Here is a 27,006-nt window from a genome sequence, read left to right as displayed (position 1 = left end):
ACAAAACTATCAATGGCAAAGAGAATGACGTCACATGGCGTAAATTACTACTTCCGGTAAACAGAAATTACTCCAAATTTGACAGATGGTAGAGAATTAGATGTTATACTAACATGTGAAATTTCATTTATCTATCTGAAATAGTACTCAAGTTATAGGCTTTTGAAAAATTCAAAGTAGAAAAAGTACCACTTCCGGTTTTCGGAAATCGCTCAAAAGTTGATACGGATCTACGATTTTGATTAAATACTTGAAACTTCATCAACCTAGCTATAACGGTACTCAAGTTATCGTTTTTACACACACACACAGACATAGACACACACACACACAGACACACAGACATACGGACAAGATTGCAACATTTTTTTTCAAGATTACAAGACTTTCTCTATAATAAGATCTTATTGTCATTGAGTTACGGGCCCTTTAAGTCTAGGACTATAAAGAATTTGCTTAAGACCTTAAGATTTATAGCCACACTGCTAAAGTTGATATTTTTGTTATCTTTTAAGTAAGTCTCTGAGTTGTAAACTGTCACCTTTACAATCCTCTCCCATAATTCATGTCGTGCCATCTGTATTGTAAGACGGACTCTCGTGTAATAAAAGTGATTGTACGGTCAAACTAAAGATATTTTTTATCGTTATCAGCGGAGCACCATCTCTACCCCATTCGTTTACTTTAAAGTGTGGTTAAGTTTCCAAGAACAGATCAGTTAGGGAGTGTGTCACAATTATAACTTTGGCTTATGGTTGTAAGCCAGTCACTATAGAACAACACATTGTTCGAAAATTTCACTATGTTTGTTCATTTTGTTATTTTAACTTTGTTGTGGCAATCACCAACAGGTAATGTTAAACAGGTTTTTTCGATTGCGTCTTTAAAAATTAATTTAAAATAAAGCAGGTACATCTAAATTGAAAAACAAAACTATATGAGAATCTTATGCTTACACACATTTAATTAGGGTCCGTTTTCTATTATCAATATATATATATATATATATATATATATATATATATATATATATATATATATAAAATTTAATATATATAATATATATTTCAGGCCTTAACTGTTTTATTGAAATCTTTATTTGTTTAGCTTTGCAATTGGCTAATTTGTGATAAAATGTATTTTGAAAGAATAGGGCTTATTCACGTAAGTTAAGTTTCTTAAGGAATTCTTTTATTCTCAGAAAAAAAACAACTATAATCTCTAAATAGCTTACATGATAGTGTAATTGATGCCTTTCTTGTGGTGCGGGTTCGAGACGCAAAATCAATCTCAAATATTCTTTGTTAATTTTTTTTTTACATGTGAATGATACAGTTGCCTATCGGGACCTGGCGGGCGAAGTAGAGTTCACCTGTTTTTAAAGGGATGGTGTGGTAAGACCCATGCTCTGCCGAAATAGGTGTTTTTAAAAGACAAAAACAGCATAACTACCATTGAACAGCAGGGCTTTTAACGAAATCTTTTAAGTCTCTTAATTTTAAGTCTCTTAATCAGCGAGTGCATTTAATATGGTATTGTGTTGACTAAAACTGTATATACATTGGTTTTAATTTTTCTAATATGTATTGGTAATCTATGTTATTTTAAAGAAATTGGTAGTCTATGTTATTTTAAAGAAGTATAAACATAGACAGTTCATAAAACAAAACCCTTTTTTTCATAACCTTAAGAATGTTTCATTCCAATGCTCTTGATCAATAAATTGTTTCCTTTCCCAAACTTTGAATAATGATTTTTCTAGTTGTGTATATTTCTGATTGTTGTACTTCGGTGGCGGGTTAACTTTAAGTGTTGTAATTTGTGGAAATAAATAGAGATTACTGAAGTGGCGTTTATTTATTTTTATTTTTTTCTTCTTGTTTACGATTCCCTGACTAGTTCGAAAGGATTAGAGAAGGGAGTCGTAACATAATTGGCGGCTTGCGTCCGGGATAGGACAGACAACGAGTTGACTAGTTTCTTTTGATGCCATTTTCAGTTGGGGGCTCACGAGCTTGTGTTTGAGTTTTAAGTTTTATGAGTAGTGACAGTAAAGTTTTTCACGGAATCAGGAGAGTTTTCCAAACATTGAGTAAGTAGCTTATCACCTTTGTATTGACACTGAGTTTATTTTGCTTGATTTTTATGTGGTCCAGTGGAACTGGAGTGTTTGAGTTTATTCAGTACAGCTGGAGGGTCATTCCCAGGTACGTGAATAAATTCGTAATTTTTGTTTGGTTTGCTCAGTATAGCTGGAGGGTCAATTCCCAGTATACGTGAGTAAATCGTTTGTGATCCAGTGTAGCTGGATATCTTAGTTTGGTTGGCCCAGTATAGCTGGTGTCTACCTGTTTTAAGTGTCAAAGGTGATAGCCGTACTTGTAATGTTTAAGTTAAAGTTTTTGTGTGAAACCACATTTTCTTAGTTAACCGCCACCACTTAGCTGAATAAGTTCCGTAAGTGTGAATCATGGACGTAATGAGTTTTATTGAGTGTCCAACTCTAGAAGTTTTAGACAAGTTTTGTCGCGTAGAGTTGTTGTGTCTAGTTGAGCAACTAGGACTAGAGGTTGATGTCTCGGATAGAGATAGAGTTCTACGAGATCATATTGTTGTTGAGTTGGTAAATGCAGGTAGATTAGAGGTGGAGTGTCTAGACTCTATAGAATACTACGAGATAGGACGCATTAGAGTAGAAGAAATTGAGAGAAAGTATCAAGTTAAGTTGTTAGAGATTGCAAGAGAACAAGAGGAGAAGTTATTAGAGATCAGGAGGGATATATTTATGTCAGAATCTTGTAAGGAAAATGATATTCAAAGTTTAGAGAAACTGAGAATACATGAGGTTAAACTATTAGAGATCAGGAGGGAACGGGATTTACTTAGGCTAGAGGAGGAGGCGCAGCTTAGTGGGTTGTTTGACTTTCCAGAATCTGTCTCTGTTTTCTCTCAGGCTAGTGTAGTAGTTTCCGAGGATCGGTAAAGAGATGAAGATAGTTTGTTGTCTGTTAGAGTTGGTAGTGAGTTTTGTCAGTCTCAGACTAAGGCTGCCACTAGCTTTGGCTCAGTCCCTGAAGTCGACTCTAACCTAGCAAAACCAGCACAAACGTCAAAACGTGCTGATAGTTTACGAGTTGAAAGTTTTCTGCCGACAAGTACTGAAGGCAGTCAGCAAGTTATTGGTTTAGATAAAATCACGGCGACCACTCTGATGTTGACCAGTCATGAAAAGGGGCTGTCAATATCTGACCCAGTGGATACAACCACCGATGATATCACGGCGACCACTCTGATATTGGCCAGTCATGAAAAGGGGCAGTCAATGTCGGAACTAGTGGATCCAACCACCGCTGAAATCACGGTAACCACCGAGAGAGTGAATACCCATGAGAACAGGCTGTCCTCGTCTGAACCTGAACCAGTAACTGTATCTGATCAAGACCTTACTACTTGTCGTCTTGATGGCGTCATGACCTTAACTGGAGGTCATGTGAATGGTGACCCACACCTTCAGTTAGACGTGTCAACAAATCTTCGGCCAGCATCGGTAACGTACGAAATTGTTACCCATTGTCTTGGAGGTGAGCCTAACACGGGCTGTCCTCCCATTATCACAGCAGTGTTTGATTTCTCCCCGACCAAGTCCAGCAACCTGGAGGCCATGACCTCACCTGGAGGTCACGTGGATGGTGTTCTACATCCCCAGTTCGAGGAGACGATGAATCTATTGTCAGCGTCGGTGACGAGCCAAGTCATTACCTCTTGTTTTGGAGTTGAGCCTAACTCAGGCTTCCCTCCCCTTATCTCGGAGCTGATTTATTGTTCTTTGACCGACCCGGGGAAGACCGGTAATGTGACCTCAGCGGGTCACACTTCTCCCGTCAACCGAGAATGTGTACATGTGAGCGCATCCCATCTCACTTTCACAGAGACGGGGCGTGCAATCGATCTCTCTTTGTGCGGCTCGGTGTATTTGTTGTGGGCGGATAATATCTCCGTCACTAAAATTGTGCTGCGACGTTACAAAGTTCGGCTAAAGATTTATATTTACGGACTCATGACGACCTGCAAGACGGAAACATAATGACAATGTGTACCTTTGAGTTTCAAGCCTGTTATAGAACTGTTTCCTATATTGACTGTTTCATGTTTTCCCAGGATGCGAGTGTTCTAATCAAAATGAACTGTTTTCAGGCATAAAGAATGTACCCTTTTACATGTCTTGTTTGAAAAAAAAATGTGTAATTGATGTTTTTACATGATGATGATTTCGTGACAGTTTTTAATTGTATTGACAGGTTTTGTTGACTGATGACGTAACTATCAGTAAAACGAAGACTGTTGGTTTTCAATCTTAGCATTATTTACGACAGTGACATATTTGTGGCTTATTTGATGTTTTCTTTATTTAATGTCAATTTTTGCAGTCATCAATTTGGGATTCTTAGTCAAACGTGTTATTGTGACTAAACCATTGATGTTACTTATCTTCTTAATAATGATGATGTTGGATTGATTTTGCCCAGACTGGGTTTGTTCTGGGACTTTTGAAATATTGTGTGATGTGGTGTGGTGGTCAATGTGTTGTTCAATTAATTCACCAAATGGCGAATTAATTTCTTGAAGGGTGGAGGTGTTACGATCCCATGAGGGGGATCTTACCTTTTTTTGGACATGGTTGAACGTGGGTTAATTAGGGTGTCACCTAGAGATTTATGGATGGGGAGAACTCTCGACGTGAACCCCCTTTCTCGTGGTCGAACGCTCGTAATGAGAGATGCCAAGGACTGGCGCAGGTCGTGAAAGAGACAAAGGGTGGGATGTTATTGTTGATGCTAGAGGGTTACACCCCCCCCCCCCTTCTCACCTGAATCGCCTGGCCTGGTAATAGGTATGTAAATGTAGGGAAAAGCCGTACGAGAGGTTAAGTCAGGACATAGACCCCTGCACCTCGACTGGACTATTTTAGGAGGGGTAGACGGCAGACTGGGGACGTATATTAGCAGGGTCTGACAATTTAATCAGGTACCCCAGACCTGTTGGCGACATTTAATTAGGTTAGGTTTGAGTGGGACGTGTTGGTGCATAATTAGCCCCGCACCTGGACATTCGTGAGTCCGTTATTTAAGGAGGAGAAACACTGGGGGACACTCAGTCAGAGCTCACGAGTCACACACGGACGGACTCGGATAGCTAGGTCTAGAGGAGACAGACATGGGGCGTCTCTGTGAGCTAGTGGACAGCCAAGAGATGCCTGTACTGTAGTAGACCTAGGCTAGTTAGACAGTTAGGGATAAGTAGAGAAGTCGTACTAAGAACTTTAGTTGTTTGTAACTAGTTGTGTATATTTCTGATTGTTGTACTTCGGTGGCGGGTTAACTTTAAGTGTTGTAATTTGTGGAAATAAATAGAGATTACTGAAGTGGCGTTTATTTATTTTTATTTTTTTCTTCTTGTTTACGATTCCCTGACTAGTTCGAAAGGATTAGAGAAGGGAGTCGTAACAGAATATATATATATATATATATATATATATATATATATATATATATATATATATATATATAATTTTTTGTTGATGATATAAAGGCTGTTTTATTTTTTCACCAGTTTCCACCACAAACATCACCCCCCAGAAATTGGACTTTTAACTTTAGTGGAAGCCAACAAGAAATATCTTCTACACCAAACAACAGAAACACGATGAAAATAGAAATGGTGGTCTATGATGCTAAATGTACAGATGCTGGCTTCTTTTACTGTAACGCTACATACATAAGCTCAGAGGGTCACCTATTAGCAACATCTCAGTTTCAAAATGTAACCAGCATTAGTAAGTTGTTACAGCTACTGTAGAATTGTTTCTGTCAAAGGTTACAAGTATCTTGAATTTATTTAGCTTTGCATTAAACTAAAAATATATAACCTATTACAGGATAACATTACTGTAACGTTTATTTTCTTGTATTGTCGTAATGTTTACTATTTAATGTATAACATAGTTAAAAATAATGCTCCTCACAACGAAGTATTTATATATTGAAATATTTGCAAACAGCCCGAGCAGTACCACTGTCCCTGGTGTTAGTGCCCCAGTATGAAGAGGGACTGGGACCATACAAGTCAGTCAATCCTGCATGGTCTAATGTTACGTTGACATGTAACGTTAATGTGAGTTTAATTTCTTTAGAATTAGGTTTTTTATTCATTTTTGTTAGGCTGATTTAGCATATGAAAGAATTGTTTCGTACAATTGAAATCTTGTACACATATGTTAATGTAACATCAGGGACCAAAAGTTTTAACCTTCACCTGGAAGTATGGCCCTTCTAGCCAGGACTTCAACAGCTTCATGATATATCCTGTACAAAATGATATATCAGTTGCTGAACCCGTGCTGGTCAGTTCTGGGACAACCTGTGTCCAGTACCGTCATACGTCAACACTGAAGTTTCAAACAGAAGACATGTATGATGGCTACATGTATGTGTGTGTAGCTACAGAAAACAATGAAGAGACGATTGTTGGGAATATCACCATACACACACAACGAGGTACATTACAAATTTAATTGAATTTATTTCAACCATCACTTTAGTCATTACATTCTGCTTATTAAGCCTCATACGTTGTGTATTTAATAAAATGATAAGTCATATAAAAGAAGAGCTATTTTACAATGTGGATCATGCTACATATTTTAAAATCAGAATATCTAATAAACAAAAAAACGTGTCTACACGATTTATTTAAAAAGACGCCCGTCGTTGGAAAAGTTCTGTAGTAAAAAAAAACTTTTAAAGTTGTCTGGTGCTGTGGGCAGTGGTTTATGTTATTGAGATTAAGAACCAAGAGACACGCATCAGATCCAATGAGATTTGTAAAGAGTATCAATGTATAAAAGTTTTAAACAGTATACAACCTAGTGATATTATATGAACTCGTAAAAAATCATATATGTTTTCAGTGACACCAACGTGGCATCCAAATGGAACAACGACCATGGGAACACACGTGACAACTCCAAGATCAGGTGGACAATCAATAACTGCTCACATCATTGCTGACTTGGCTACATTGGTTTTTATTTGTCTCTATCTTAACACCATATAGGTGCCATTCTTGTTAGGCGTGATACTTTGTTTTGTTTTGATTGTAGTAGTTACAATTTTTTAAACTCGTTATGTTAATTATTCTCTAAAAAATGTATAACAAATGCTGTAAAAACGCTGTTTATTTCTATTTGTTTCAATATTAAGCTGTTTCTCTTATGGATTCTATTAATACCGATGCATCCTAAATATTTTCTTTATTTCAACCCATCCTGTTATGCGAATGCTTTAATTTCAATGCATTATTGTTTTGGTTGTACATTTACATATTTTCTCCGTGAAATTTTGTGAAACTGCTAAAATTCTTTGTCGGATGAAAATTTTTATTGTTGAATTTAAAATTATGAACATAAAATTATTGGCTTTTCATTTCCCCTCTGTGGATTCCGTTTTATAGAAAATAAATGTATTATTTTAAGAATGATTGATTAATTTACCTTTGGCTGTTATGTGGAGTGCTTAAGTTTAAACAGTAATTTCATTTTTAAAAAAAGCTGTTAGAATATTCGCAATCTTATTACTCGCAAGTTAATTAGAAGAGGCTTCGATGATAGTGTAACTCAAAGATTGTATTACATTTCTGTATTTAATAAGATTAAGTACCTTAATGTATAACGAAATTTGTACTTAAATAAATGCAATATTTTGTCATTTTCTGTTTTTGTTTGAAATAGAATAAAATTGGTTTTAAATTAATTACTTTAAAAAGTTACCTCCCTTGTAAAGAGACCAAATGACGTTGCTTTTGTTTACTTTTTGACTCGCTATTGCTATGCTTATAAAAGAAAATACGGCATCTGGGCCACATAAATTACACAGTTTACATGGAAACACGACTAATCAGTTTGGACCGCTTTACAGGTTTTGCCCAAATGTGGCGTGGTTTTTTTTCTAACATGCTTAGGTGTTTTTCTACGACCTCACAGAATATTAAGGGGAGAGGGGGGGGGGTGCTGTCGTTCGGCAATACTTTTTCGACTTCAGTCGAGGTCAGTTTTTACCCCCTCATCGTGGACTTTGTGGCCGACCCGCACCGACCCCTGTGTTTTTTCAACCCGAGGCAGGAGCCTGCCAAATTTGAAGCGCCTGTCTTCAATAAGTTTTGTTTTTTTATTTCCTCGACAGACTTGACATATTGTTATTGAAAATTTATTAGTCCTTTCTTTTTAAAAAAATGTAAAGTCTGTTTGAAATAATAATTGTAGATTTATTAAAGTTTAGGCAATGCTTAAAGTTTTACTTCACGTTTTTATAACTAGGATGTGCTGTATCCCCCCTATTTTGCCTCAATTATTACCGGCTGATTCAAAAGTTGAGCATTACAAATACATTATTACACTGCATGTTTTAACATCTAATGCCCTGTTTTTTAAATTAAAAAAAAAAACAACTCTATAAAAAGTAGCGGACTATTTTGATTGGGTTAGGAGTGGTGTCTTCAATATAAGCCATGGTAGGAAATGTATAACGGGCAGAAATGATATGCTACGAAAAATACAAAAGATGAATATCGCACAAACTTTTTTTAGGCTACCAGGCCTTATCGTAAGAATCACACTGGCTACCACTGGATGTTAAAGGCAAAATTGGCGAAGGTGTTGATACCAAGCGCCATCTAACTGTAGCACCATCTAACTGTAGCACCATCTAACTGTAGCAACATCTAGAGTACAACTAAGAATATTTAGAGACGATTGATACAGACCACACATACATTCCTAAACAAATACCTGAAAAACAAACAATTTTTAATTATTAATTAATTAATATTAATTAATTATTAATTAATAATACATTATCCACCATGACAAAGTCAAATCTAACAAGAATACTGAATGATACATGCAAAGAAAATAAAGATTAACGGACAATTGAAGATTAAATGAAAGAAACCAATATCTAAAAAAATAATAATCCAGTAGACGCAGGTAAGTAATTATATGTAGCCAGCAGCTGGGTAAAAAATAAACTACACAAACAACATACGACATATTTTATAAACCCTTCACATATTGTAACAACATACAGATCGTGCACAGTCAAGTGCACTGACACATGCACGACACAACGAGTCGCATATTTTCTAAACGGTTAAAGTAAATACTGACCTAACTATACGAATGTTGGTTTTACGATGCACTAAATATTTGCCATATTATGCTCAAAGTCAAGACTGATAAAAGGTGCATTAAACTAAACTTTTCGAATGGACCCTACCGATTATTCAATAATTATGTTATATTTTAAAAGTCATACACGGCGTCATTTAAATCAATATGGTTGTACAATCCTGATTTTTTTTTCGGATTTAGAAAAGAATGAATTTATGAGACGTTTTAGTATCTACAGTAATTAAACATAATTTAACAAAAAGCAAAAGCACTTTGATTTTCACGTGGTAATGGGGACATACACAAAGACATCCTGCTATTCGATAAGCTAGCATACATTTATATCATACAAAATGTAAACAAAAATGGCACAACTAGGTCAAGTGGTTTAAACTAGCATAATTTTATTTAAAAATTTATCGGCAAAGTTTCGTAAACAAATAACTATGATATATATATATATATATATATATATATATATATATATATATATATATATATATATATATATATATATATATATATATATATATATATATACATACACTATCTCTTCATATGCCGAGGTCACAGAAACAGGTGAACTTTACTTCACTTGCCCTATAGACCGTCAGGTTTGAAAGGAAAACTTTACTTATATATATATATATATATATATATATATATATATATATATATATATATATATATATATATATATATATATATATATATATATATATATATATATATATATATATATATATATATATATATATATATATATATATATATATATATATATATATATGCAAGTAGAATTATCTAAATATTTTCCATATTTTAATTTTTTCTATTGTTATTTCTAAAAAAACTGTAATTTAATGTTTTTATGTATTTAAAAGTTTAATGTATTATTTAAACGGCTTATTATTCTTAAGACCATTATAATACTACACTAGCTGCATCCCGTGCTCCGCCACGGTAAATCTTTTTTAAATGTACCAACTTTGGAACAGAACAAAACAAACAAAAACAACACAAACACAAAAAACACAACCACAACCACAACACAACCACAACACAACCACAACTTTAACACAGCCACAACACAACCACAACACAACCACAACACAACCAAAAAACAACCACAACACAACCACAACAAAACCACAACATAACCACAACACAACCACAACCACAAACAAAACACAACCACAACACAACCACAACTACAACACAACCACAACCACAACACAACCACAACAAAAACACAACCACAACACAACCACAACACAACCAAAAATCAACCACAACACAACCAAAAAACAACCACAACACAACCAAAAAACAACCACAACACAACCACAACACAACCAAAAAAAAAAAACAACACAACCACAACATTAGAATCACCACCAAACAACACGCTTTTTTAGGCGTCCGCGCCCAAAGAGAGCCTTTCCGATATTAAAAATTTAAGTCACATAAATAGATCCTACTCAATAACTTATAATAAAACAATGCGATGCAAATGAATGTACGGCAAGTGGTGTTTACTTTTATGGTTCTAAGAAAACACATTGGCAATGTAATTAGAATTACCACCGAAAAACACGCTTTTCCCAGGCGTCCGCGCCTAGAGAGAGTCTTTCCAGCATTCTCTATACTATAATTTTAAAATTTCACCATCTGTTAACACCAAAAAACAAAAACAAAAAATAGTGATTTTGAGAAATCATAGACTAATTAGAAAATAATATAAATAATCTTAACATTTTTCTCTTTTAATTATGAACCTTAACATAGACTAATCAATGCGGTAGTAATAAAAAAAGATTAACTTAAATTATTGTTGAGTTAAATATATTTTCAAATTACCTCCCTTGAAAAAATTACCACACAAAAAAAAGTTGAATTAATTAGTTTTTTCGACCTACTTTTATGGAAATGTATCCACTTTTTCTGGGAACCTAAACGAAAAAGATATTTGACATTAATCTTTTTAATACGTTTTAGCAGTTTGCGTGTATTTAATATTTTCTTGACGTTATGCGAAAGAGTAAAAACCGTGGCAATTATAAAATAGCTCTATGCCGCTATATAAACAAACCCTACTCTAATACTTATAATAAGACACTGCGGTGCACTGAAAAGCACAGCATGGTGCGAATGTTTACTTTTATGGTTCCAAAATCTATAGCGATGACGGAAGGAAGGAAGGACTGACACACTACCAGCAGCGTTATATTATAGATATTATAAATTGCGTAACGAATGTACTTTCTCAAACCATTTCATTTCTTGGTAGTTGATGGTCCTGATATCTGTGGTCTTTGTTTGGTTGTGCTGGTTGTGGTGGTTATTTGCTGGTTTCAAGTAGGCCAATAACATTTTTACGCGTCATTTAAAAGTATTAATATTTAATTTTACTGAGATACATAATTAAAAAAAAATTATGAGATCTATAAATGTCACGAGATAACATGTTTAGAACAAATTCATTTATTCAACGAGTCAGCCTGTCCTCCCATGTAACGAGACTCATGCCATGAATGTATCGATCTACTCCGTCATGAGATTGAAATATTGACTCTGGTTTGGTGTAAATGTTTCGATCTCACCTGATACCGTTATCAATAACTTTACACTATCATACCGGTTCTGCTAGGTTTAGAAATTTACTAAGGTTTTATTTTCGGCATTTTAATGGACTCATTTTAAACAAGACACACATTTTATGGTTGAAATTTGAAGTCATTTTCTTACCAAGACAGAACCAGAGACTCGCACAGAAACACACAGACACAAACAAATACACACAAACACACACAAACACACACAGACACATGGCTTATATATTTTTCATTTTTGAGACATGTTAACTCTGTTCGTATCAATTATTTTCTTTATATCTGAATTTTATACAGGTAAGTTATGAAATTAATTTTTTTTTAAATACAAGAGTATATTGTTAGAACTACGTCAAGACTAAAACATTCATAAAAATTATTGATATGTAATGCCTTCTTACATTAGTAGATACATTTAAGGCTTAGATTAACACATTTATTTTTAATTCGAAATAGTAAATAGCTATTTTTTATACCTATTCAACCAGGAAGTAATATAACTTTAAGAAAATCATGCCAAATCTTTAATATAGAGACTTTTAATAAATAGTTTTGATTTCTTAAATCGAATATGGACATCGCGTAAAGATGTCTTGTGTAAAAAGTGCTTACTAAGATATAATTGATTGTAATAATTTTCAAACCGTGCGAACATACCCTGTGTCCCTGATGTTGGTTCCCCAGTTTGACGAGGGACTAATCACACGGACTAGTCATCTATAGAGGTGCATGCAAAAAATGAACATGATGTACTGACGTTAGGTACCCTTACATTTTTTAAAAATTTCCCTGTTTTTTCACATAAAATACAAAGATTATATAGGGAAATAGGATGGGTCAGTTTTGACCACTTTCAAGATTTTTCCCGGATAAGGCGAGTTTATTCTGACACCCCTAGGCGTTCTTCTACCATCTCACAAAATATCGGTCGTTAGGGCCTGTAGTGAGAGTGGGGGGGGGGAGATGAAACTGATAGAAGACAACACATTATATAACTGCATGTATACACCAGTTTATTCAGGAAAATTCATGCACTTTGAAGCGTAGAGAGCTTTCAAGCAGTCAAGAGTAGAGAGAAACCTGTGGAATTTTTAAAAAAATAATAATGAGGTAATTGAAGGAGTTGAAGAAATTGATACGGTAATGACAGGTGGGGCGTAATGACAATTGAGATGATGTGATTGACGAGGGTGGAGGATGACAGGTTAGGGTAATTAAATAGTGCAATTACCGGGGTAGTTACCCTAGTGGCGTCGGTTGGTTTAATATCTTGTTGCTTATGTTTGCATGTTTGTAACTGTTAATTAAGTCATCCTGCCTGAGTGTGTGTCTGGTGTATTTAAGCCTATCATGTGGCAAGACCCAGGTAGACCTAAGCGTGGTTACCGCCCCTACTCTCTTTTCTCCACAAGGCTTTCGTCTATCTTATTTAGCTGAATGGCCGGTGGCTTATCGTCACGTGTCTGGGCCAACATGCGTGGTCCAGATGACCACTAAGAATTAGCAGACACCATACGATACACGCAGAACAAGGTGTATATTAAGGGGTGGGAGGGGAACCTGTAACTCGAGCTCCTTCATCTGGTCTCCTGGTCGTTAGAATGTCAGGTTCCGACTCGCACGTGCTCTTTGTTTCACGTACATGTAATTAGCATTTTAGTGCAGCAAATTTACTAGTAGTTGTGCAGTTAACTTTGTTATTTAGTTGCACCATAAGGCCTTAAATCCTCGCACAGACTAGTAGTCAGCAATCCATTAATTTTATATCCATTTTAAAGTATTGAATTGACACGTCATTATCGGACCTCCATTACCAACTAAGTATAGGCCTACATTTTACTGTTATAACTTTCTATTTGTAAAGCCGGTCAAAAGACTTTTTTAAAATTTAGTTTTACATTTATGTTTTATTAGATTTTATTATTTATTTTCTGGGTTAGTTCATGCGGATACAATTTCCTGATGACTTCACGGAACGACAAAAATAAATATTTTATCTAAATTGAGTATCCTTGATTTAATGTAAGCATTGAAATCTCGTTCATCTACATTAAACCTATATTGCATACTGTAGCCATATGGCAACGTACCATTTTGAACACACACAAATGTTTAATTTTCCAGATACACATTAACTTTAGTGTTTCATCCCTTTATTATAATCTCCCTTACCAAATAAATGCGCACTCTTTTTAGTAGAAAAACGTTTATTTATATCTAGATGGATACGGACATGTGAACTAAGCCTATTAGTTGCTTTACACCACATAAACCGCTCTTTCAAATACCCACTCCCTTCCTTTTCCACCTCTTATTCCAACACAAACTACCGTCTACTAATTCGAAAATAATAACTTACCTACCAAGTCCTTTACACTTATTGCTACAATTATTCTAACTCTAGTGCAGAGTTTCTACCAGGCATTTCTCCCCCCCTCCCCGAATTTTTTTTTACAGCTCCCCCCCCCCCCCCGAACGAAATGAAATTTATATAATTTATATAGAAAATATATACTTTTATCAGTGTCCGCCCCCCAAGAAAGTCTACCCCCCCCCCCCCCCCCCCCCGAAAATTTCAAGTGCCCCCCCCCCCCCCGGAGAAAAAAGTCTGGAAGAAACACTGCTCTAGTGGTGTGCAGACAATAATCAATATTTGATTTCCTGCCTGTATATCAGACACATGTTCGACCAAAGGAGGTAACACAGCTTTTACTTGGTAAAATCTTAGTTTAGCGTCGTAAATTCCAACGTAGCTAGTAATGTGCGGTGGAGGTAACTAATGAATATTTCTTTCATTTGGCCATATTTATGTCATATTTTACATAATATCTATATATATAATTCTCCTCTTCGAGCCGTTAGAAAACAAGCTGCAAACGCTCTCCCTACCTCCCCACCCCTACATGGTTTTAGTGAGCTGTGTTCACTCTAAATGTTTACAAGCAGAGCCAACGATTTTAAACGTAGGGGGGGGGGGGGAGGGGGGGGGGAAGGAAGGGGGGGGGGGGTTATGGTCCTTAACGAGCTACTTATAGTGTTTTAAAGAAATATTTTCAGTGTCAGCGTTGGTACTGTCGAATTCACAAATTATGAATTATTGAAAATTAGAAACAACTAAATAGCGGCGTATGTTATGCCGCGGGCCGGCTCGTAACAGATAATTGAATAACAAATCACAATCCAAGACCAAACCAGTCATAAATATCTTGGAATAATCTTTAAACTATCCCGTTCGAGACAACAATGAGTAAATACAAGCAGCGGCCATGTTTCAAAAGCAATAATAGAGTATTTTCCCTTGAAAAATTGTCTATTCGCATGTCTTTTGTGTTGATTTTGTGGTTTAATATGATTATTTTGTACTGTTTTAATATATGCCTGTATAGTAATTTTTCTTTTTTTTTTCAATATATTTTACATGAATGACTAATAGACCTTTTCAGACTTAATAGTGTGCATCCAAGACCACAACAATTGTTGCTAATGGCCGTATTCCTAACGCCCCGCATTAGACGCTGCTTATTCGTCGGCAGGCATTTGGTGGCAAGCCTTTTTGACGGGGATAATGTGTTGAGGCCGTTTTGCCAAATGTCTTAAACTAGCAGGCTTGCAACATTTGTGATGATTCGTTTTGAGCAAGGTATACGTATACTAATGCTTATTTATCGTTATTTTGATTGAACAAAGCATTATAGAGGTTCTCCGTCAATGACCTTGGTATTTTTCCCCGTTCACCTCCTTTCATGAGACCGACACGTCATAAATTGCGGAGCCGCCTGAGTTGACGTCACAAATCTTTACTCACTCCCGTAGCAAATAATATGTGACATCATTTATGGACAACCCCATATCACTCACTTGGGTACTTGATATTGACAATTTGACAACAAAGGATAACCAAAATGTGTCTGGTAGGTGGAGACTTGCGATCGACCATAATTGACAACACGCACTTAAGGGGTGGAATGGCTCATTGTTTTAGATGATGTTTTACGAGGGAAGCTGATGAATAATACATTTTGTCTCTCTGTATATATATAAATGTTGACACATTTAATATTGTCAAAATTATGGTTAGAGATCGTAGATAAGGCAGAGTGAAGCGTATTTTTTACATTATGACTTGTTGTGACATTGACAACAAAAATATGACGGAGGTTGGGGTAAAGAGAAGTAAAAAAATGTCATAAGTTACGATAGAATCACTAATTGATGAAAAGAAAAACCTGAAATGAAAATAGTGAATATTCAAACAATAAGAAAAAACTCAAACTATTATAGTAATAGTACGATCAAATAAACATTAGTAAAAAAAACGTGATTTAATACATGGATACAAGTTGCATCTCACAATGCTTCTATAATTAATAAAGTTGTTTGTTAGGAAATTCAGTTTTTAAAGGGCAGAATTAAAAAAAAAATGCTTTGTAATACGGACTATACAACAAGACAATCATATTTAAATACATTTTCATACGAATAGAAATAAAAGGGAAGCTACTCTAAATAACATTTTCTTAAGATGACTGCTGTTTTTAATAGCAAATTTACTATTTCGAACAGGGTTGATAAAAATTAATTTCAGGATATTTAAATTGATTTAACCATAAATGGCGATCTATTATTCAATTATCTATAATATTTTATCAAAATATACGAAAATATACTCATATTTAATGACATATTCATTAATTCACTCTCTCCTACTTTACTAGATTTGGCCGAATTTACGACGCTAAACTAAGGTTTTACCTTTTACTTTACACCGCTAGCCCGGATTTATGTCTAGAGGTTTGCCAAAGCTTTAGTTTTCACTTATCAGTATAGTCACCCGCCATTTGTTGATTATTCGCATGGTGTTCAGCTAGTTACGACATAACATCGACCTAAAGTGGAATAACGACTAAATGTGTTTGCTTTCTTATCTATGTGGTGTCATTTTTCTAAATGTGTATGTCATGTAGCTATTAAAGTTGTATAGCTTTTTACATAATTTATAAGAATAGGTTTATAATTGAAACATTTTGAAGTTAGTTTAAACATAACAATTAAAATATGCCAAAGCGAGTGCTATTTTTTTCTTTACTAAATGGAGAAGGAAAATATGTGGGTCGGCTGAAATAGCAAATCATTTGCCATGGTGTGATATTTATTATAAAATGTGGAAAGATTGCTTTTGTTTTGTCAGATGTTAATTAACCCAAACTAATTTGAAATAATCAAGCAAATATGTCGAATGTAGTTTTCTTATTTAAAAATATCGTACATAAACAGAGCCACTTTATAATGAGTATACACAAAATTATACATGGTTACGAGAAATAGGCCTACTTAACAAATGTGTTCATAGGTAAGTGAGGTTACAAATGATATTTTAGAAAACAGCATAGATAACGAGTTACTTAAAAACATCTACATGAGCTACATCCTGAAGGGGTTGACCACAATCAGAAATCATGTCCCAACATTAAATTTGTGATACATCAGGATCAGGACAAGTTTTAACATCTGAAAAAAACAGGTGAGTGTTTATTTTTGCTTTTGTTACAAGTAAGTAATTTTTGCGCCTAAAACATACTTAGGAATGTATTTTATTGGTGTAGTGTAAACATGATTAACTTGCAGTGTGCGTTACTTTGATAAGATCTTTAGAGATAAAGTTGTTCGGCGCCCACATGTGATCCTATTTTATCTACAGGTTTGTTAAGTGACGTATGTTTCTGATGTTTTCATAGGAGACCTAAACATCAGAAAGTCTGTGTTTTTTGTAGTTTTTAATTTCTAGTATACTATCAAAATCATCCTGTATTAAGCAATCTGTAGACCTATATTACTTCTCGAACCTAAGCTACTACCTATTTTTTTGAGCTATTCAACCTGTCAAAAACGTAATCTAACAATACAAAAAAGTACGTAATACGTACTAAATGTGTTGTATTTCAGTTAAATATTTTTTTAGCTGACTTGAGATTGGGCATTGGAAAAGAAGGCAAGTTAGTTCCCTTACTAAATAAGGCAGATATTTACATCTACCCGGCTGTGTGTCAAGAATTGGTTTCCTGCTTGAAGCACAGTGTATATCATAAAGAGGTGAGATCTATCATGTTTTACACACCGTTCACTTCACCCCACCAGCCTGGCTTTATGTCTATATGATTGCTAACGCTCAGGTTTTTCCCCATAGACCAGTCGAGTCACCCACCATTTGACGGCGACACACGACAGGCCTAGTTGGCTGCACACACACAGTGGACTTGAGTGAAATACTTTCCAAAACATGTTCTGTAATTTTGTTTTGGGCTTTTTCTTCTTATGGAAAACACAAACAGGTGAAAGATTTTAAAAAATATATTTTATAAAATTTCAGCTCAAAAGTTAACTTTACGTTGTGGAGCGTTTAATAGAACAAGCGTAGGTCTACTTATTGCTCATGAAACTTGTTATTAATTGGCTATAGTCTTTAAATTATTTTTTTAAAATGTGTTCGTTCAATACATCTTGGTTCTTAATTCAAGAAACTATTCAAATAATACCTTTACCTTTCAACCAGGAAGTAATATTAGTGTAAATCATTTACATAAAGTATTTTTTAAACTGTGTAATATAGGTCAAACGGTATATGTATGTGAAGAAAATAAATTATTTAAATAAAGCGAACTGATCTCCCCAAAACTTTCTCGAATATTTTTATATAACAATAAGGGGTTCACAACTCCAGTGCAATTGAGATATAGACATATTTTTAAAACAATTTTTAAATGTTTGATTTTTACTTTCTCGTATATACGAAGTATAGAGAAATAAAAAAAAGTTCGTAATTTTGCGAAATTTGACGTTTTACAGCTCCCTGATTCGGAAAAAACATAGTTTTGCAATCTTGTTCGTATGTCTGTGTGTGTGTCTGTGTGTCTGTAAACTCGATAACTTGAGTACCGTTACAGCTAGGTTGATGACATTTCATATATTAGTATTACATCAAAATAGTAAATCCGTATTAACTTTTAAGCGATTTCCGATAACCGGAAGTGGAACTTTTCTATTTTGAATTTTTCAAAAGCCTATAACTTGAGTACCATTTCAGATAGATAAAAATGACATTTCACACGTAAGTAAAAAAAAACTAATTCTATGCCTTCTGTTAAATGTTGAGTAATTTCCGTTGACCGGAAGTAGTAATTTTTGCTATTTCCAATTTCTCAAAAAATCGCATGTGAATTTATAAAGTTCTAATAATATTCCGCACTATTATGCACATTTTATTTGGCGTTCACTTGGTGTGCAATTAATTTTTTCTACGAGATTTTATTCTAATCTAAAAAGTTTCAGTATTTAAAATGGATTAAAAATCATATCTATATCCCTAGTTTCATATAAAAATATTTGTTAAATTTTAGGGGAGATCACTCCCGGGTTATTTCTAAATAGAAAAGAATTATGTAAAAAATAAATAGCAAACAATATTTGTATAATATGGCGAAACATTAGTACTTTATAGAAAAAAAACTTGATTCATTTTCAAAGATTTTAGATGAATTAATTTTCTAATTAAGTAACATTTTTATGTCACAATACATTGTCTTCGAATCTTAACCTAAGTGAAAAGTTTGAAGTAAATCGGTCGGGTTGAAGTGTTTGTAATTTTGCTCGCAAATTTACGATTATGGCGGACAGAGGAATCAAGTTAAAAATAAATTCTAACTCTAGTTTTTGAGAAATCGGTAATAGCGCAAAGTACTACTTCCGGTCACCGAAAATAACTCAAAATTTGACAGAAACCAGTGAATTATATCTTTAACTTACTTGTGAAATTTCTTCTACCTAAAGGTTACAGTTTTCAAGTTATAGGCTTATTATAAAGAGCGATTTTGTTTGTTTTGCAGTGAGTGCCCAGCAGGCCAGCCAAACAATAGTCAGCCCATTAATGATAGCGGAAGGAGGATCTTTTACTGTAAGATGTGATGCATCACGTGGTGGCGTTCCAACAAACTTTCAAACTATTTCAAGGCTGAACTTAGTATGGACACCTGGGACAGTTGCACCAATAACCCTGGCAAGATATAGGACATTTATTTCTCCCTACAATAACTCGGTGAGAACTAAAGAACAATGGTCGAAAGGTCCGTTTGAAGTCGTTCAAGTGAATTGATAAAAGACCTAATTTTGTCTGCAAGCTCTATTCATAATTGGACAATGTCCACTTGAAAGAAAATGAACTATTTTTTTAAAACTTCACTGTAATAGTTTTTTTCAATATAGTCATTTAACTATTTTAACAAATGGGATTGACAGCGACCCCTTTAAATTTTACCTAATTTCAGATAATTGAGTTAGTGGATCTTAAGGCATATTTAATTCGAAAGCACTAACTGAATAGTTTATAATTTTAGATCCAGTTTCTTGAAATCGATATCTGGATAAAACAATGAACGTAGATTGCGAATTAAAGTTAAATTAATAATTTCTTAATATTGCTCTTAATAAAACATTGTTATTAGCAACCGTTTTGAAAATCTGATGTTATTTAGCAATGATGCTACAAAACTCTGCTTTACTCACAACAAATCGTTACTAATCGCTACTAATAACCGGTTTTTTTAAATTTATTTTTGCAACATCTTGTTAGTTGTTAAATGATTTCCCACTCTCGAATGCTATTACAAAGATTAACTTTAATAAATCTTTTGATGCTTTGTTAAGTTTAACTAATTCGTTTTTTTTTTCACAATTATCATGCGTAAAAAAAGTAAACAAAACCATATTGACAGTCAATTAAAAAATGTTCAGATCAACTAAAATCATCCAATACACTATTAAAATTTTGCTGTGAGATATTTTGTCTGAGATCAATTGTCCATGATCATTAGTCCTGATATATTTTGTCCTGGTATCTTTTGTCCGTGAGAAATTTTGTCTGAAATCATTTGTTCATATATATATATATATATATATATATATATATATATATATATATATATATATATATATATATATATATATATATATATATATATATATATATATATATATATATATATATATATAAAGAGATGTGTGAATCTATTTTTACAGTATCCACCACAGACATCTCCAGCAAGAAACTGGACTTTCAATTTCTCTGGAGGCCAACAAGGAACATCAGAAAGACTCAATAACAGAAACACGATGAAAATAGAAATGGTGGTCTATGATGCTAAATGTGCTGATGCTGGACTGTATTTCTGTAACGCTACATACATTACTCCAAATGATGATGAAATAACTGTTTATCAGTATCAAAATGTCACCAGCATCAGTAAGGTTTTTCAACTTTCAGGAGATGTTAGATTATCAAAAATCTATAATGTATTACATTTTTAGTGCATTAGGATTTTTATGTTTATCTAGCTCCGGTATAGCCGGGTATCAGAAACTGATATTAGATCAAAGCTAGCTATACATAACTTCGTGAATTACAATTTTCTGCAATAAATACATGAAATTATTTTCAACCAGTCCAGGCAGTTCCCCTATCCCTGACGTTATTCCCCCAGTATGAGGAGGGACTGGGTCCATACGAGTCTGTCAATCCTGCAGGGTCTAATGTTACTTTGACGTGTAGGGTTAATGTGAGTTTGACTCTTTAGTCTTTATTGTTTAATTAGTGGGTTTTTGTGTTTGCAGAAGAAAATTACTTAGAAAAATATTTTTCACTTAATTTAAGACTTAAATATTTGAGATCTGATAAATACGTGTTATTGCAAAAACAGGGTCCAAAAGCTTTAACCTTTACCTGGAGGTATGGCAAGCCTAGCTCTGATGTCAACAGTTTCACGTCATATCCTGTACAAAACGATATATTAGTTTATGAACCTTTTCAAATCAGTTCTGGGACAACCTGTATCCAGTACCGTCATACGTCAACACTGAAGTTTCAAACAGAAGACATGTATGATGGCTACATGTATGTGTGTGTGGCTACAGAAAACAACAGAGACACAATTGTTGGGAATATCACGATATACATTAAACTAGGTAATCACAGTTATTTGTGCTAGAGTCAGCAAATGTATCTATCTTAAAAACAAAAGCATAACTCGTAAGTTCGAGACTGAACTGGAAAAATATGTGTGATAGTTACACGTTTGTGTACCCTTTTTAAATAATTTAATATACACAGCTATTATAATTTATCAAATTAATTGGTGTTTGTAAAAAGTACCACACTTCACATTGAAATCGTTGATGAGCGATACTTTTAAGCTTAAACTTCAAGAAGTTGTTTTAATTCTTTATGTTGTTTAAAATTTGAATATAATTATTAATTAAATAATTTTTTTTCAGCTACACCAGCTCCTGCCCCAGACGAAGATACGTCAGGTACAAACACTGATTTAGTTAAATTAGAAGTTGTGTTTAAAATTGGTTAACGTCTGTCACTGAAACATTTTGTTACTGTAACAATCACTTTATCTCTGAAGACAACAGACGTCCCAATCTCAATGTTGGTTAAATCTTGTCAGTGCTTCTGAAAGTATTTACCATAGTAAAAAAGTGCATCTGTTCATTTGTCCAACATATTTTAAAATCATTTTCACAATATCGAGATCAGTGTTAAGCTGCACGTGAACTTTGTAGTGACAAGAATGTACAAGATTGGAGTTTATTGACGGGTCTTTTTTTAATAAAATATATCCACATTTTCATAGTTTCCCCCAAATATAAGTCATGCCGGGCATGAAAGTAAAAGTTATGTATATTTAAACTGACGCAGCGGATTTGTTTCAATGCACAAGACCTCAGCAATAAACACAGTTTTATTTTCTGGCTAAACACCTAGATTTTAAAATACTATTTGTTAAGGAAGGTTGGGAATGTGACTATAGAGGATATAGACCTAAAGATGGGTTAATGTTTATAATTTTTGTGCGGCTTTTTTTAGTTCACTTGAATACGTATTTAAACTTATTCATCAAACATAAAAAAACACTTACACAGTATTATTGTTACCACAGGTTTTTTTTTACCAAATTCATTGAAAAAGATATTGTAAAGGTGCACAATCTCGAACGCTAAAAAATCAAATGATTTTTACGTAGATTATCCTGTATATGCTCTAAACATATACTAAAGAAAAAAATGAAACTATTTTATAACCACGACAATTCAGTTTACTTTATGTAGAAACATTTTGTTAAGATTTATTATTTAACAAACCTTTGAACAATATTTTTTGTATCATTGTTTAACAATAGCATCCCCTTAAAGCTGTGCAGTCAAAATGTCTCTTCCAAGTTGGAATGTTTTGTTGCTTAAGTTTACGACAAATTAACAAACTTTCTGCTCATTACCCAGATAACAAAAACAATGTGAAAGTGCTGTACTACATTCTTCCAGTGGTTTTTGTTGTCGGTGTAGGTGTTGTTGTACTTGCGGTTTACTTTAGAAAAGGTTGGTCTTTTTATTTTGGTAAATATACATACGTATAATTTGTTTGATTACATGTTTTTATTATAATCATTTAATTAAACAAAATAAGATTTCAGCTACATGTTTTGCGAATAATTAATTTACCTTAAGGTAAAAAGCTCGCGATAATTTAGAAAAGAAGATAACTAAATTACTTTTAAACTGTGAAACACTTTCAGGATGTCCAAATCGAGTCATGAATAAACCAAGTGAACCCAAGTCTACCACACCAACCACAATAAGGACTTTACCTACACCACCTGATAACGATGGATACGCACAGGTTAGTGACGCCAGCGGGGGTTATGACCAGCTGGGAGAAACAGCAGGACTCGATCCCCCATATGGTGCTACAGACCCAACATCTGCCAGAGAGCCGAAGGTCCAGAGTGAAACACACCACTACAGTTCTATTGACGACCCTCACTACACCAACGACAGCGTTGATAGTCACCACACAAATGGTCTTCAACAGAATCAAACAATACATTACAACAATTTGCCACAAAATTCACAACTAGCTTTAAACCAAGATAGACAAAACAATGTTATTCCTACAATGGAGTTGAACGAGTACATAAACGTGTACGATACACCAGAAGAAACGGCGTACAACGACACAGTAAATACATATTTGACTCCTAAATTCGACTCTTGATTACTTAATTAATTCTCTACTCATTATGGGGCCTCAACCATAACCATTTTTTTTGTACGGTTCCTGGTTGTTGATTTTGAAGACTAACATATATGATATGACTTGCAATTATTATTAAAATGTTATATGTTTAAAAAAAAACTTCTATTGTTAAAATGGTCTCCATGCCTAATGTTATTACCGTTATAAAAAAGTTAAAAAAAAAGTTAATTCATTATTTTTCTTGTTGATAAGTTAGTAGTCTCAACACCTAACATAACCTGTAATTATTTCTATAGGAAATTGACAATTATTTAAAGTCGACAAGCCTAACACTACTATGTTAAAATTTGTAGAATTAAGATTTACACTGTAATTAAATAAATATAGAAAAAAAACTTTATAATAATAAGATTTTAAATACATTGAAAATAGAAAATAAAACAAACTTAACTTCTTTAATAACAGCATAAGTCTGTGAAATATGTAAGTGATCTCATGATTTTGATGAGCACAACTTTGAATCTTTACTAAAACACAATTTAATATTTCACTTATGTTGCCGCCTTGGATCAATGACCTGTTGTACTCATCAAGGCTGTGGGTAGGTCAGCCATAATTACAAACTACAGGTAGATTCTCATGTTTATACGTGCTTGTCAATCAGTGAACAATATACAGTCAGTTTATCGGGTGGGTCAATAAGTGAGCGAATCATATATATATATATATATATATATATATATATATATATATATATATATATATATATATATATATATATATATATATATAAAGCAAAGTGGTCAGGAAAAAAAACTTTTACAGTACGACCCCCCCCCCTTGAATTTTGTGAGGTGGTAGAAAAACGCCAAAGGGTGTCAGAAAAAACTCGCCATATCCGAGAAAAATCTAGAAATGGGTCAAGACTACCCAGTCGTATTTCCCTATATAATCTTTGTATTTTCGGGTGAAAAACAGGGTAATTTCAATACAAATTATAGGGTACTTAACCTCTGTAAATCAGGCTAATTTTAGGCATGCACCTAGGTAAATGGCTAGGTCGAATGGGAAAATTGTCATCGAAGAGATGACCGCGAATTAAATTCTCCTCATATGAGATTTGTATAAATAAATTGACGAATGATCACCCTTATCTTTTCTAAGGTCGTAATAAAAAAAACAACAATTCTCGTCGGAAAAACCCCTTACGGTTGTTAGATGTGTCCTGATGTCGTATTTTCTTATGTAAACAATTATTTAAAAAAAGGGAAAAAAAGACTACGTCATTTGGTCTATGCACGGGGGGGGGGGGGGGGGTAACTTTTTAAAGTAATAAATTCATATTATCAATCATATTAATAATTCAGTTATTATGTCAAAAATAATTAATTATGTGAAAGCAACACGCTTCGCACCATCATTTAGCAATCGGTGTATGAAAGTGTTTAAAATATAACTTACATTTATTAACTTAATGTAAAAATGAATTAAAAATAAATTTCTACGTTCTATATTAATCTGTTATTTCAATTTAATGTTTTATCAAATGAGCCCTCCCCGAAAAAAGTCTACAGTTCTCCCCCCCCCCTTCAACGAAACGGAATTTATATAGAAAATATATAATTTTAACAATGTCATCCCCCTCGGAAATTTTAGTCGGAATCATCCCCCGAAAACTGCACTTGCACCCCACACCCCGGAGAAAGAAGTCTGGAAGAAACACTGGTGTCCAGTACCGTCATACGTCAACACTGAAGTTTCAAACAGAAGACATGTATGATGGCTACATGTATGTGTGTGTGGCTACAGAAAACAATGAAGACGCAATTGTTGGGAATTTGACGATATACACACTAAACTAGGTAAATAGAAATTAATCGGGAGTAAACAATAGTAAAGATTCCTCTTTAGGCATACCGATCCATTGGGAAGATGAATTACAGTTCATATGTTTTTTGACCTCGGCACATGAAGGTAAGTTGTGTTCAGCACTTTGCCCAGACGCCTATACGTGAGTTAGGTACCCCCAGGGCTGCATGAGCTCAGGGACGCTCTACGGACTTGTACTTAACTTCGAACTTTCGGGCTTGCAGCCTAGCGCTCTACCGTTTAGGCCACGCCGTCCCATAATAAAGTGATCTCCCCTAAATTTTCTCGTATGTATTCATAAATTACAGTATGTTGACCATGGCAGTTATTCCTCATCCTACGTTTTTTTGTAATATTACATTAATTCTTTAGAAATTTATCAGGAATCGAATTAAGTCAAATTTGATGTCAGTTTGCGATGTCTTCGGGTCTTGATTTAAATCCCAATTTCGACACGACTCGGTCAATAAAAATTTCGCTCGTCTGTTCGATCGATGACGGACAAAACCCAGACACACAAAAGTCAGAGGAAGCATCCTAATATATAAATGACCATGTGCGTACTTCTCTCTCTCTCTGTCCGCAACGTTTTTGAGGCGATGTGATCAGTATGTTCAGCGATATATGGAGATACGGACTTTTGTTGAAAATAATATGCTGGATGCTATAGCTGTATAAATGTATAAACTAAATTTCATTTGAAGTAGAAAAATAAAAATAAGGCATATTCGAACTAAAGTACTTTCTAACTAAAGTGTTTATTGTTGTGATAAGAACACAATAAACAATGACATTACATGTCACATGTTTAAACTACGGAAAGAACAAAAAACTAATGGCGTCATCTTCCAATTTTAGAATATAAAGAAATGAACTGTTTTATTATAGTTTGATTTAGATCTACTTATAAAAATAAACCAGTTTTTAAAACCGCAGTTAGGCATACAACTAAATCACAGAGTTTAAGTTATTCTACTAAGTAAAATAAAAATAAACACACACACTCACATACATGTATAATCGTGTATTAGTATATGGTATGTAGATTTTTAAACAAAACAACAGTCAAAACACCTATTGCTACAAATGATGTTGTTCACAATCAATCTAAATGTAGATGTGATTTGCTTGTAATTAAAATAAATAAAAAAGAGTATTTTGTAACTCAGACAAGGAAGTTCATTAACACCGAAAGAACGCCAAATGTTGAACGTCAA

At 34.0% G+C, this 27,006-nt stretch overlaps 2 protein-coding genes across 2 annotated transcripts; both read left to right on the top strand.

The window, feature by feature from the left end:
* The first annotated feature begins 683 nt into the window (after positions 1 to 683).
* On the top strand, positions 684 to 8,030 carry LOC131944550 (uncharacterized). The gene is made up of 5 exons (XM_059305229.1): positions 684 to 851; positions 5,611 to 5,833; positions 6,059 to 6,171; positions 6,290 to 6,554; positions 6,968 to 8,030. The coding sequence occupies exons 2-5, from the start codon at positions 5,704 to 5,706 to the stop codon at positions 7,111 to 7,113; spliced, it is 654 nt and encodes a 217-aa protein (XP_059161212.1). The 5' UTR covers positions 684 to 851; positions 5,611 to 5,703; the 3' UTR covers positions 7,114 to 8,030.
* Positions 8,031 to 18,028: 9,998 nt separating this feature from the next.
* On the top strand, positions 18,029 to 23,938 carry LOC131944639 (uncharacterized). Its single transcript, XM_059305375.1, has 8 exons — positions 18,029 to 18,164; positions 19,716 to 19,924; positions 20,905 to 21,127; positions 21,328 to 21,440; positions 21,582 to 21,846; positions 22,156 to 22,191; positions 23,167 to 23,262; positions 23,460 to 23,938. Exons 1-8 carry the CDS (start codon positions 18,113 to 18,115, stop codon positions 23,936 to 23,938), a joined length of 1,473 nt encoding a protein of 490 aa, XP_059161358.1. The 5' UTR covers positions 18,029 to 18,112.
* The last annotated feature ends 3,068 nt before the right edge of the window (positions 23,939 to 27,006 follow it).

This window comes from Physella acuta, unplaced genomic scaffold (assembly GCF_028476545.2).
Source record: "Physella acuta isolate Inbredline_101_S28 unplaced genomic scaffold, ASM2847654v3 ptg000048l, whole genome shotgun sequence".
Taxonomy (NCBI): Eukaryota; Metazoa; Mollusca; class Gastropoda; family Physidae; genus Physella; species Physella acuta.
The sequence above is the reverse complement of the archived record's forward strand: the minus strand, read 5'-3'. Positions and strand labels throughout refer to the sequence as shown.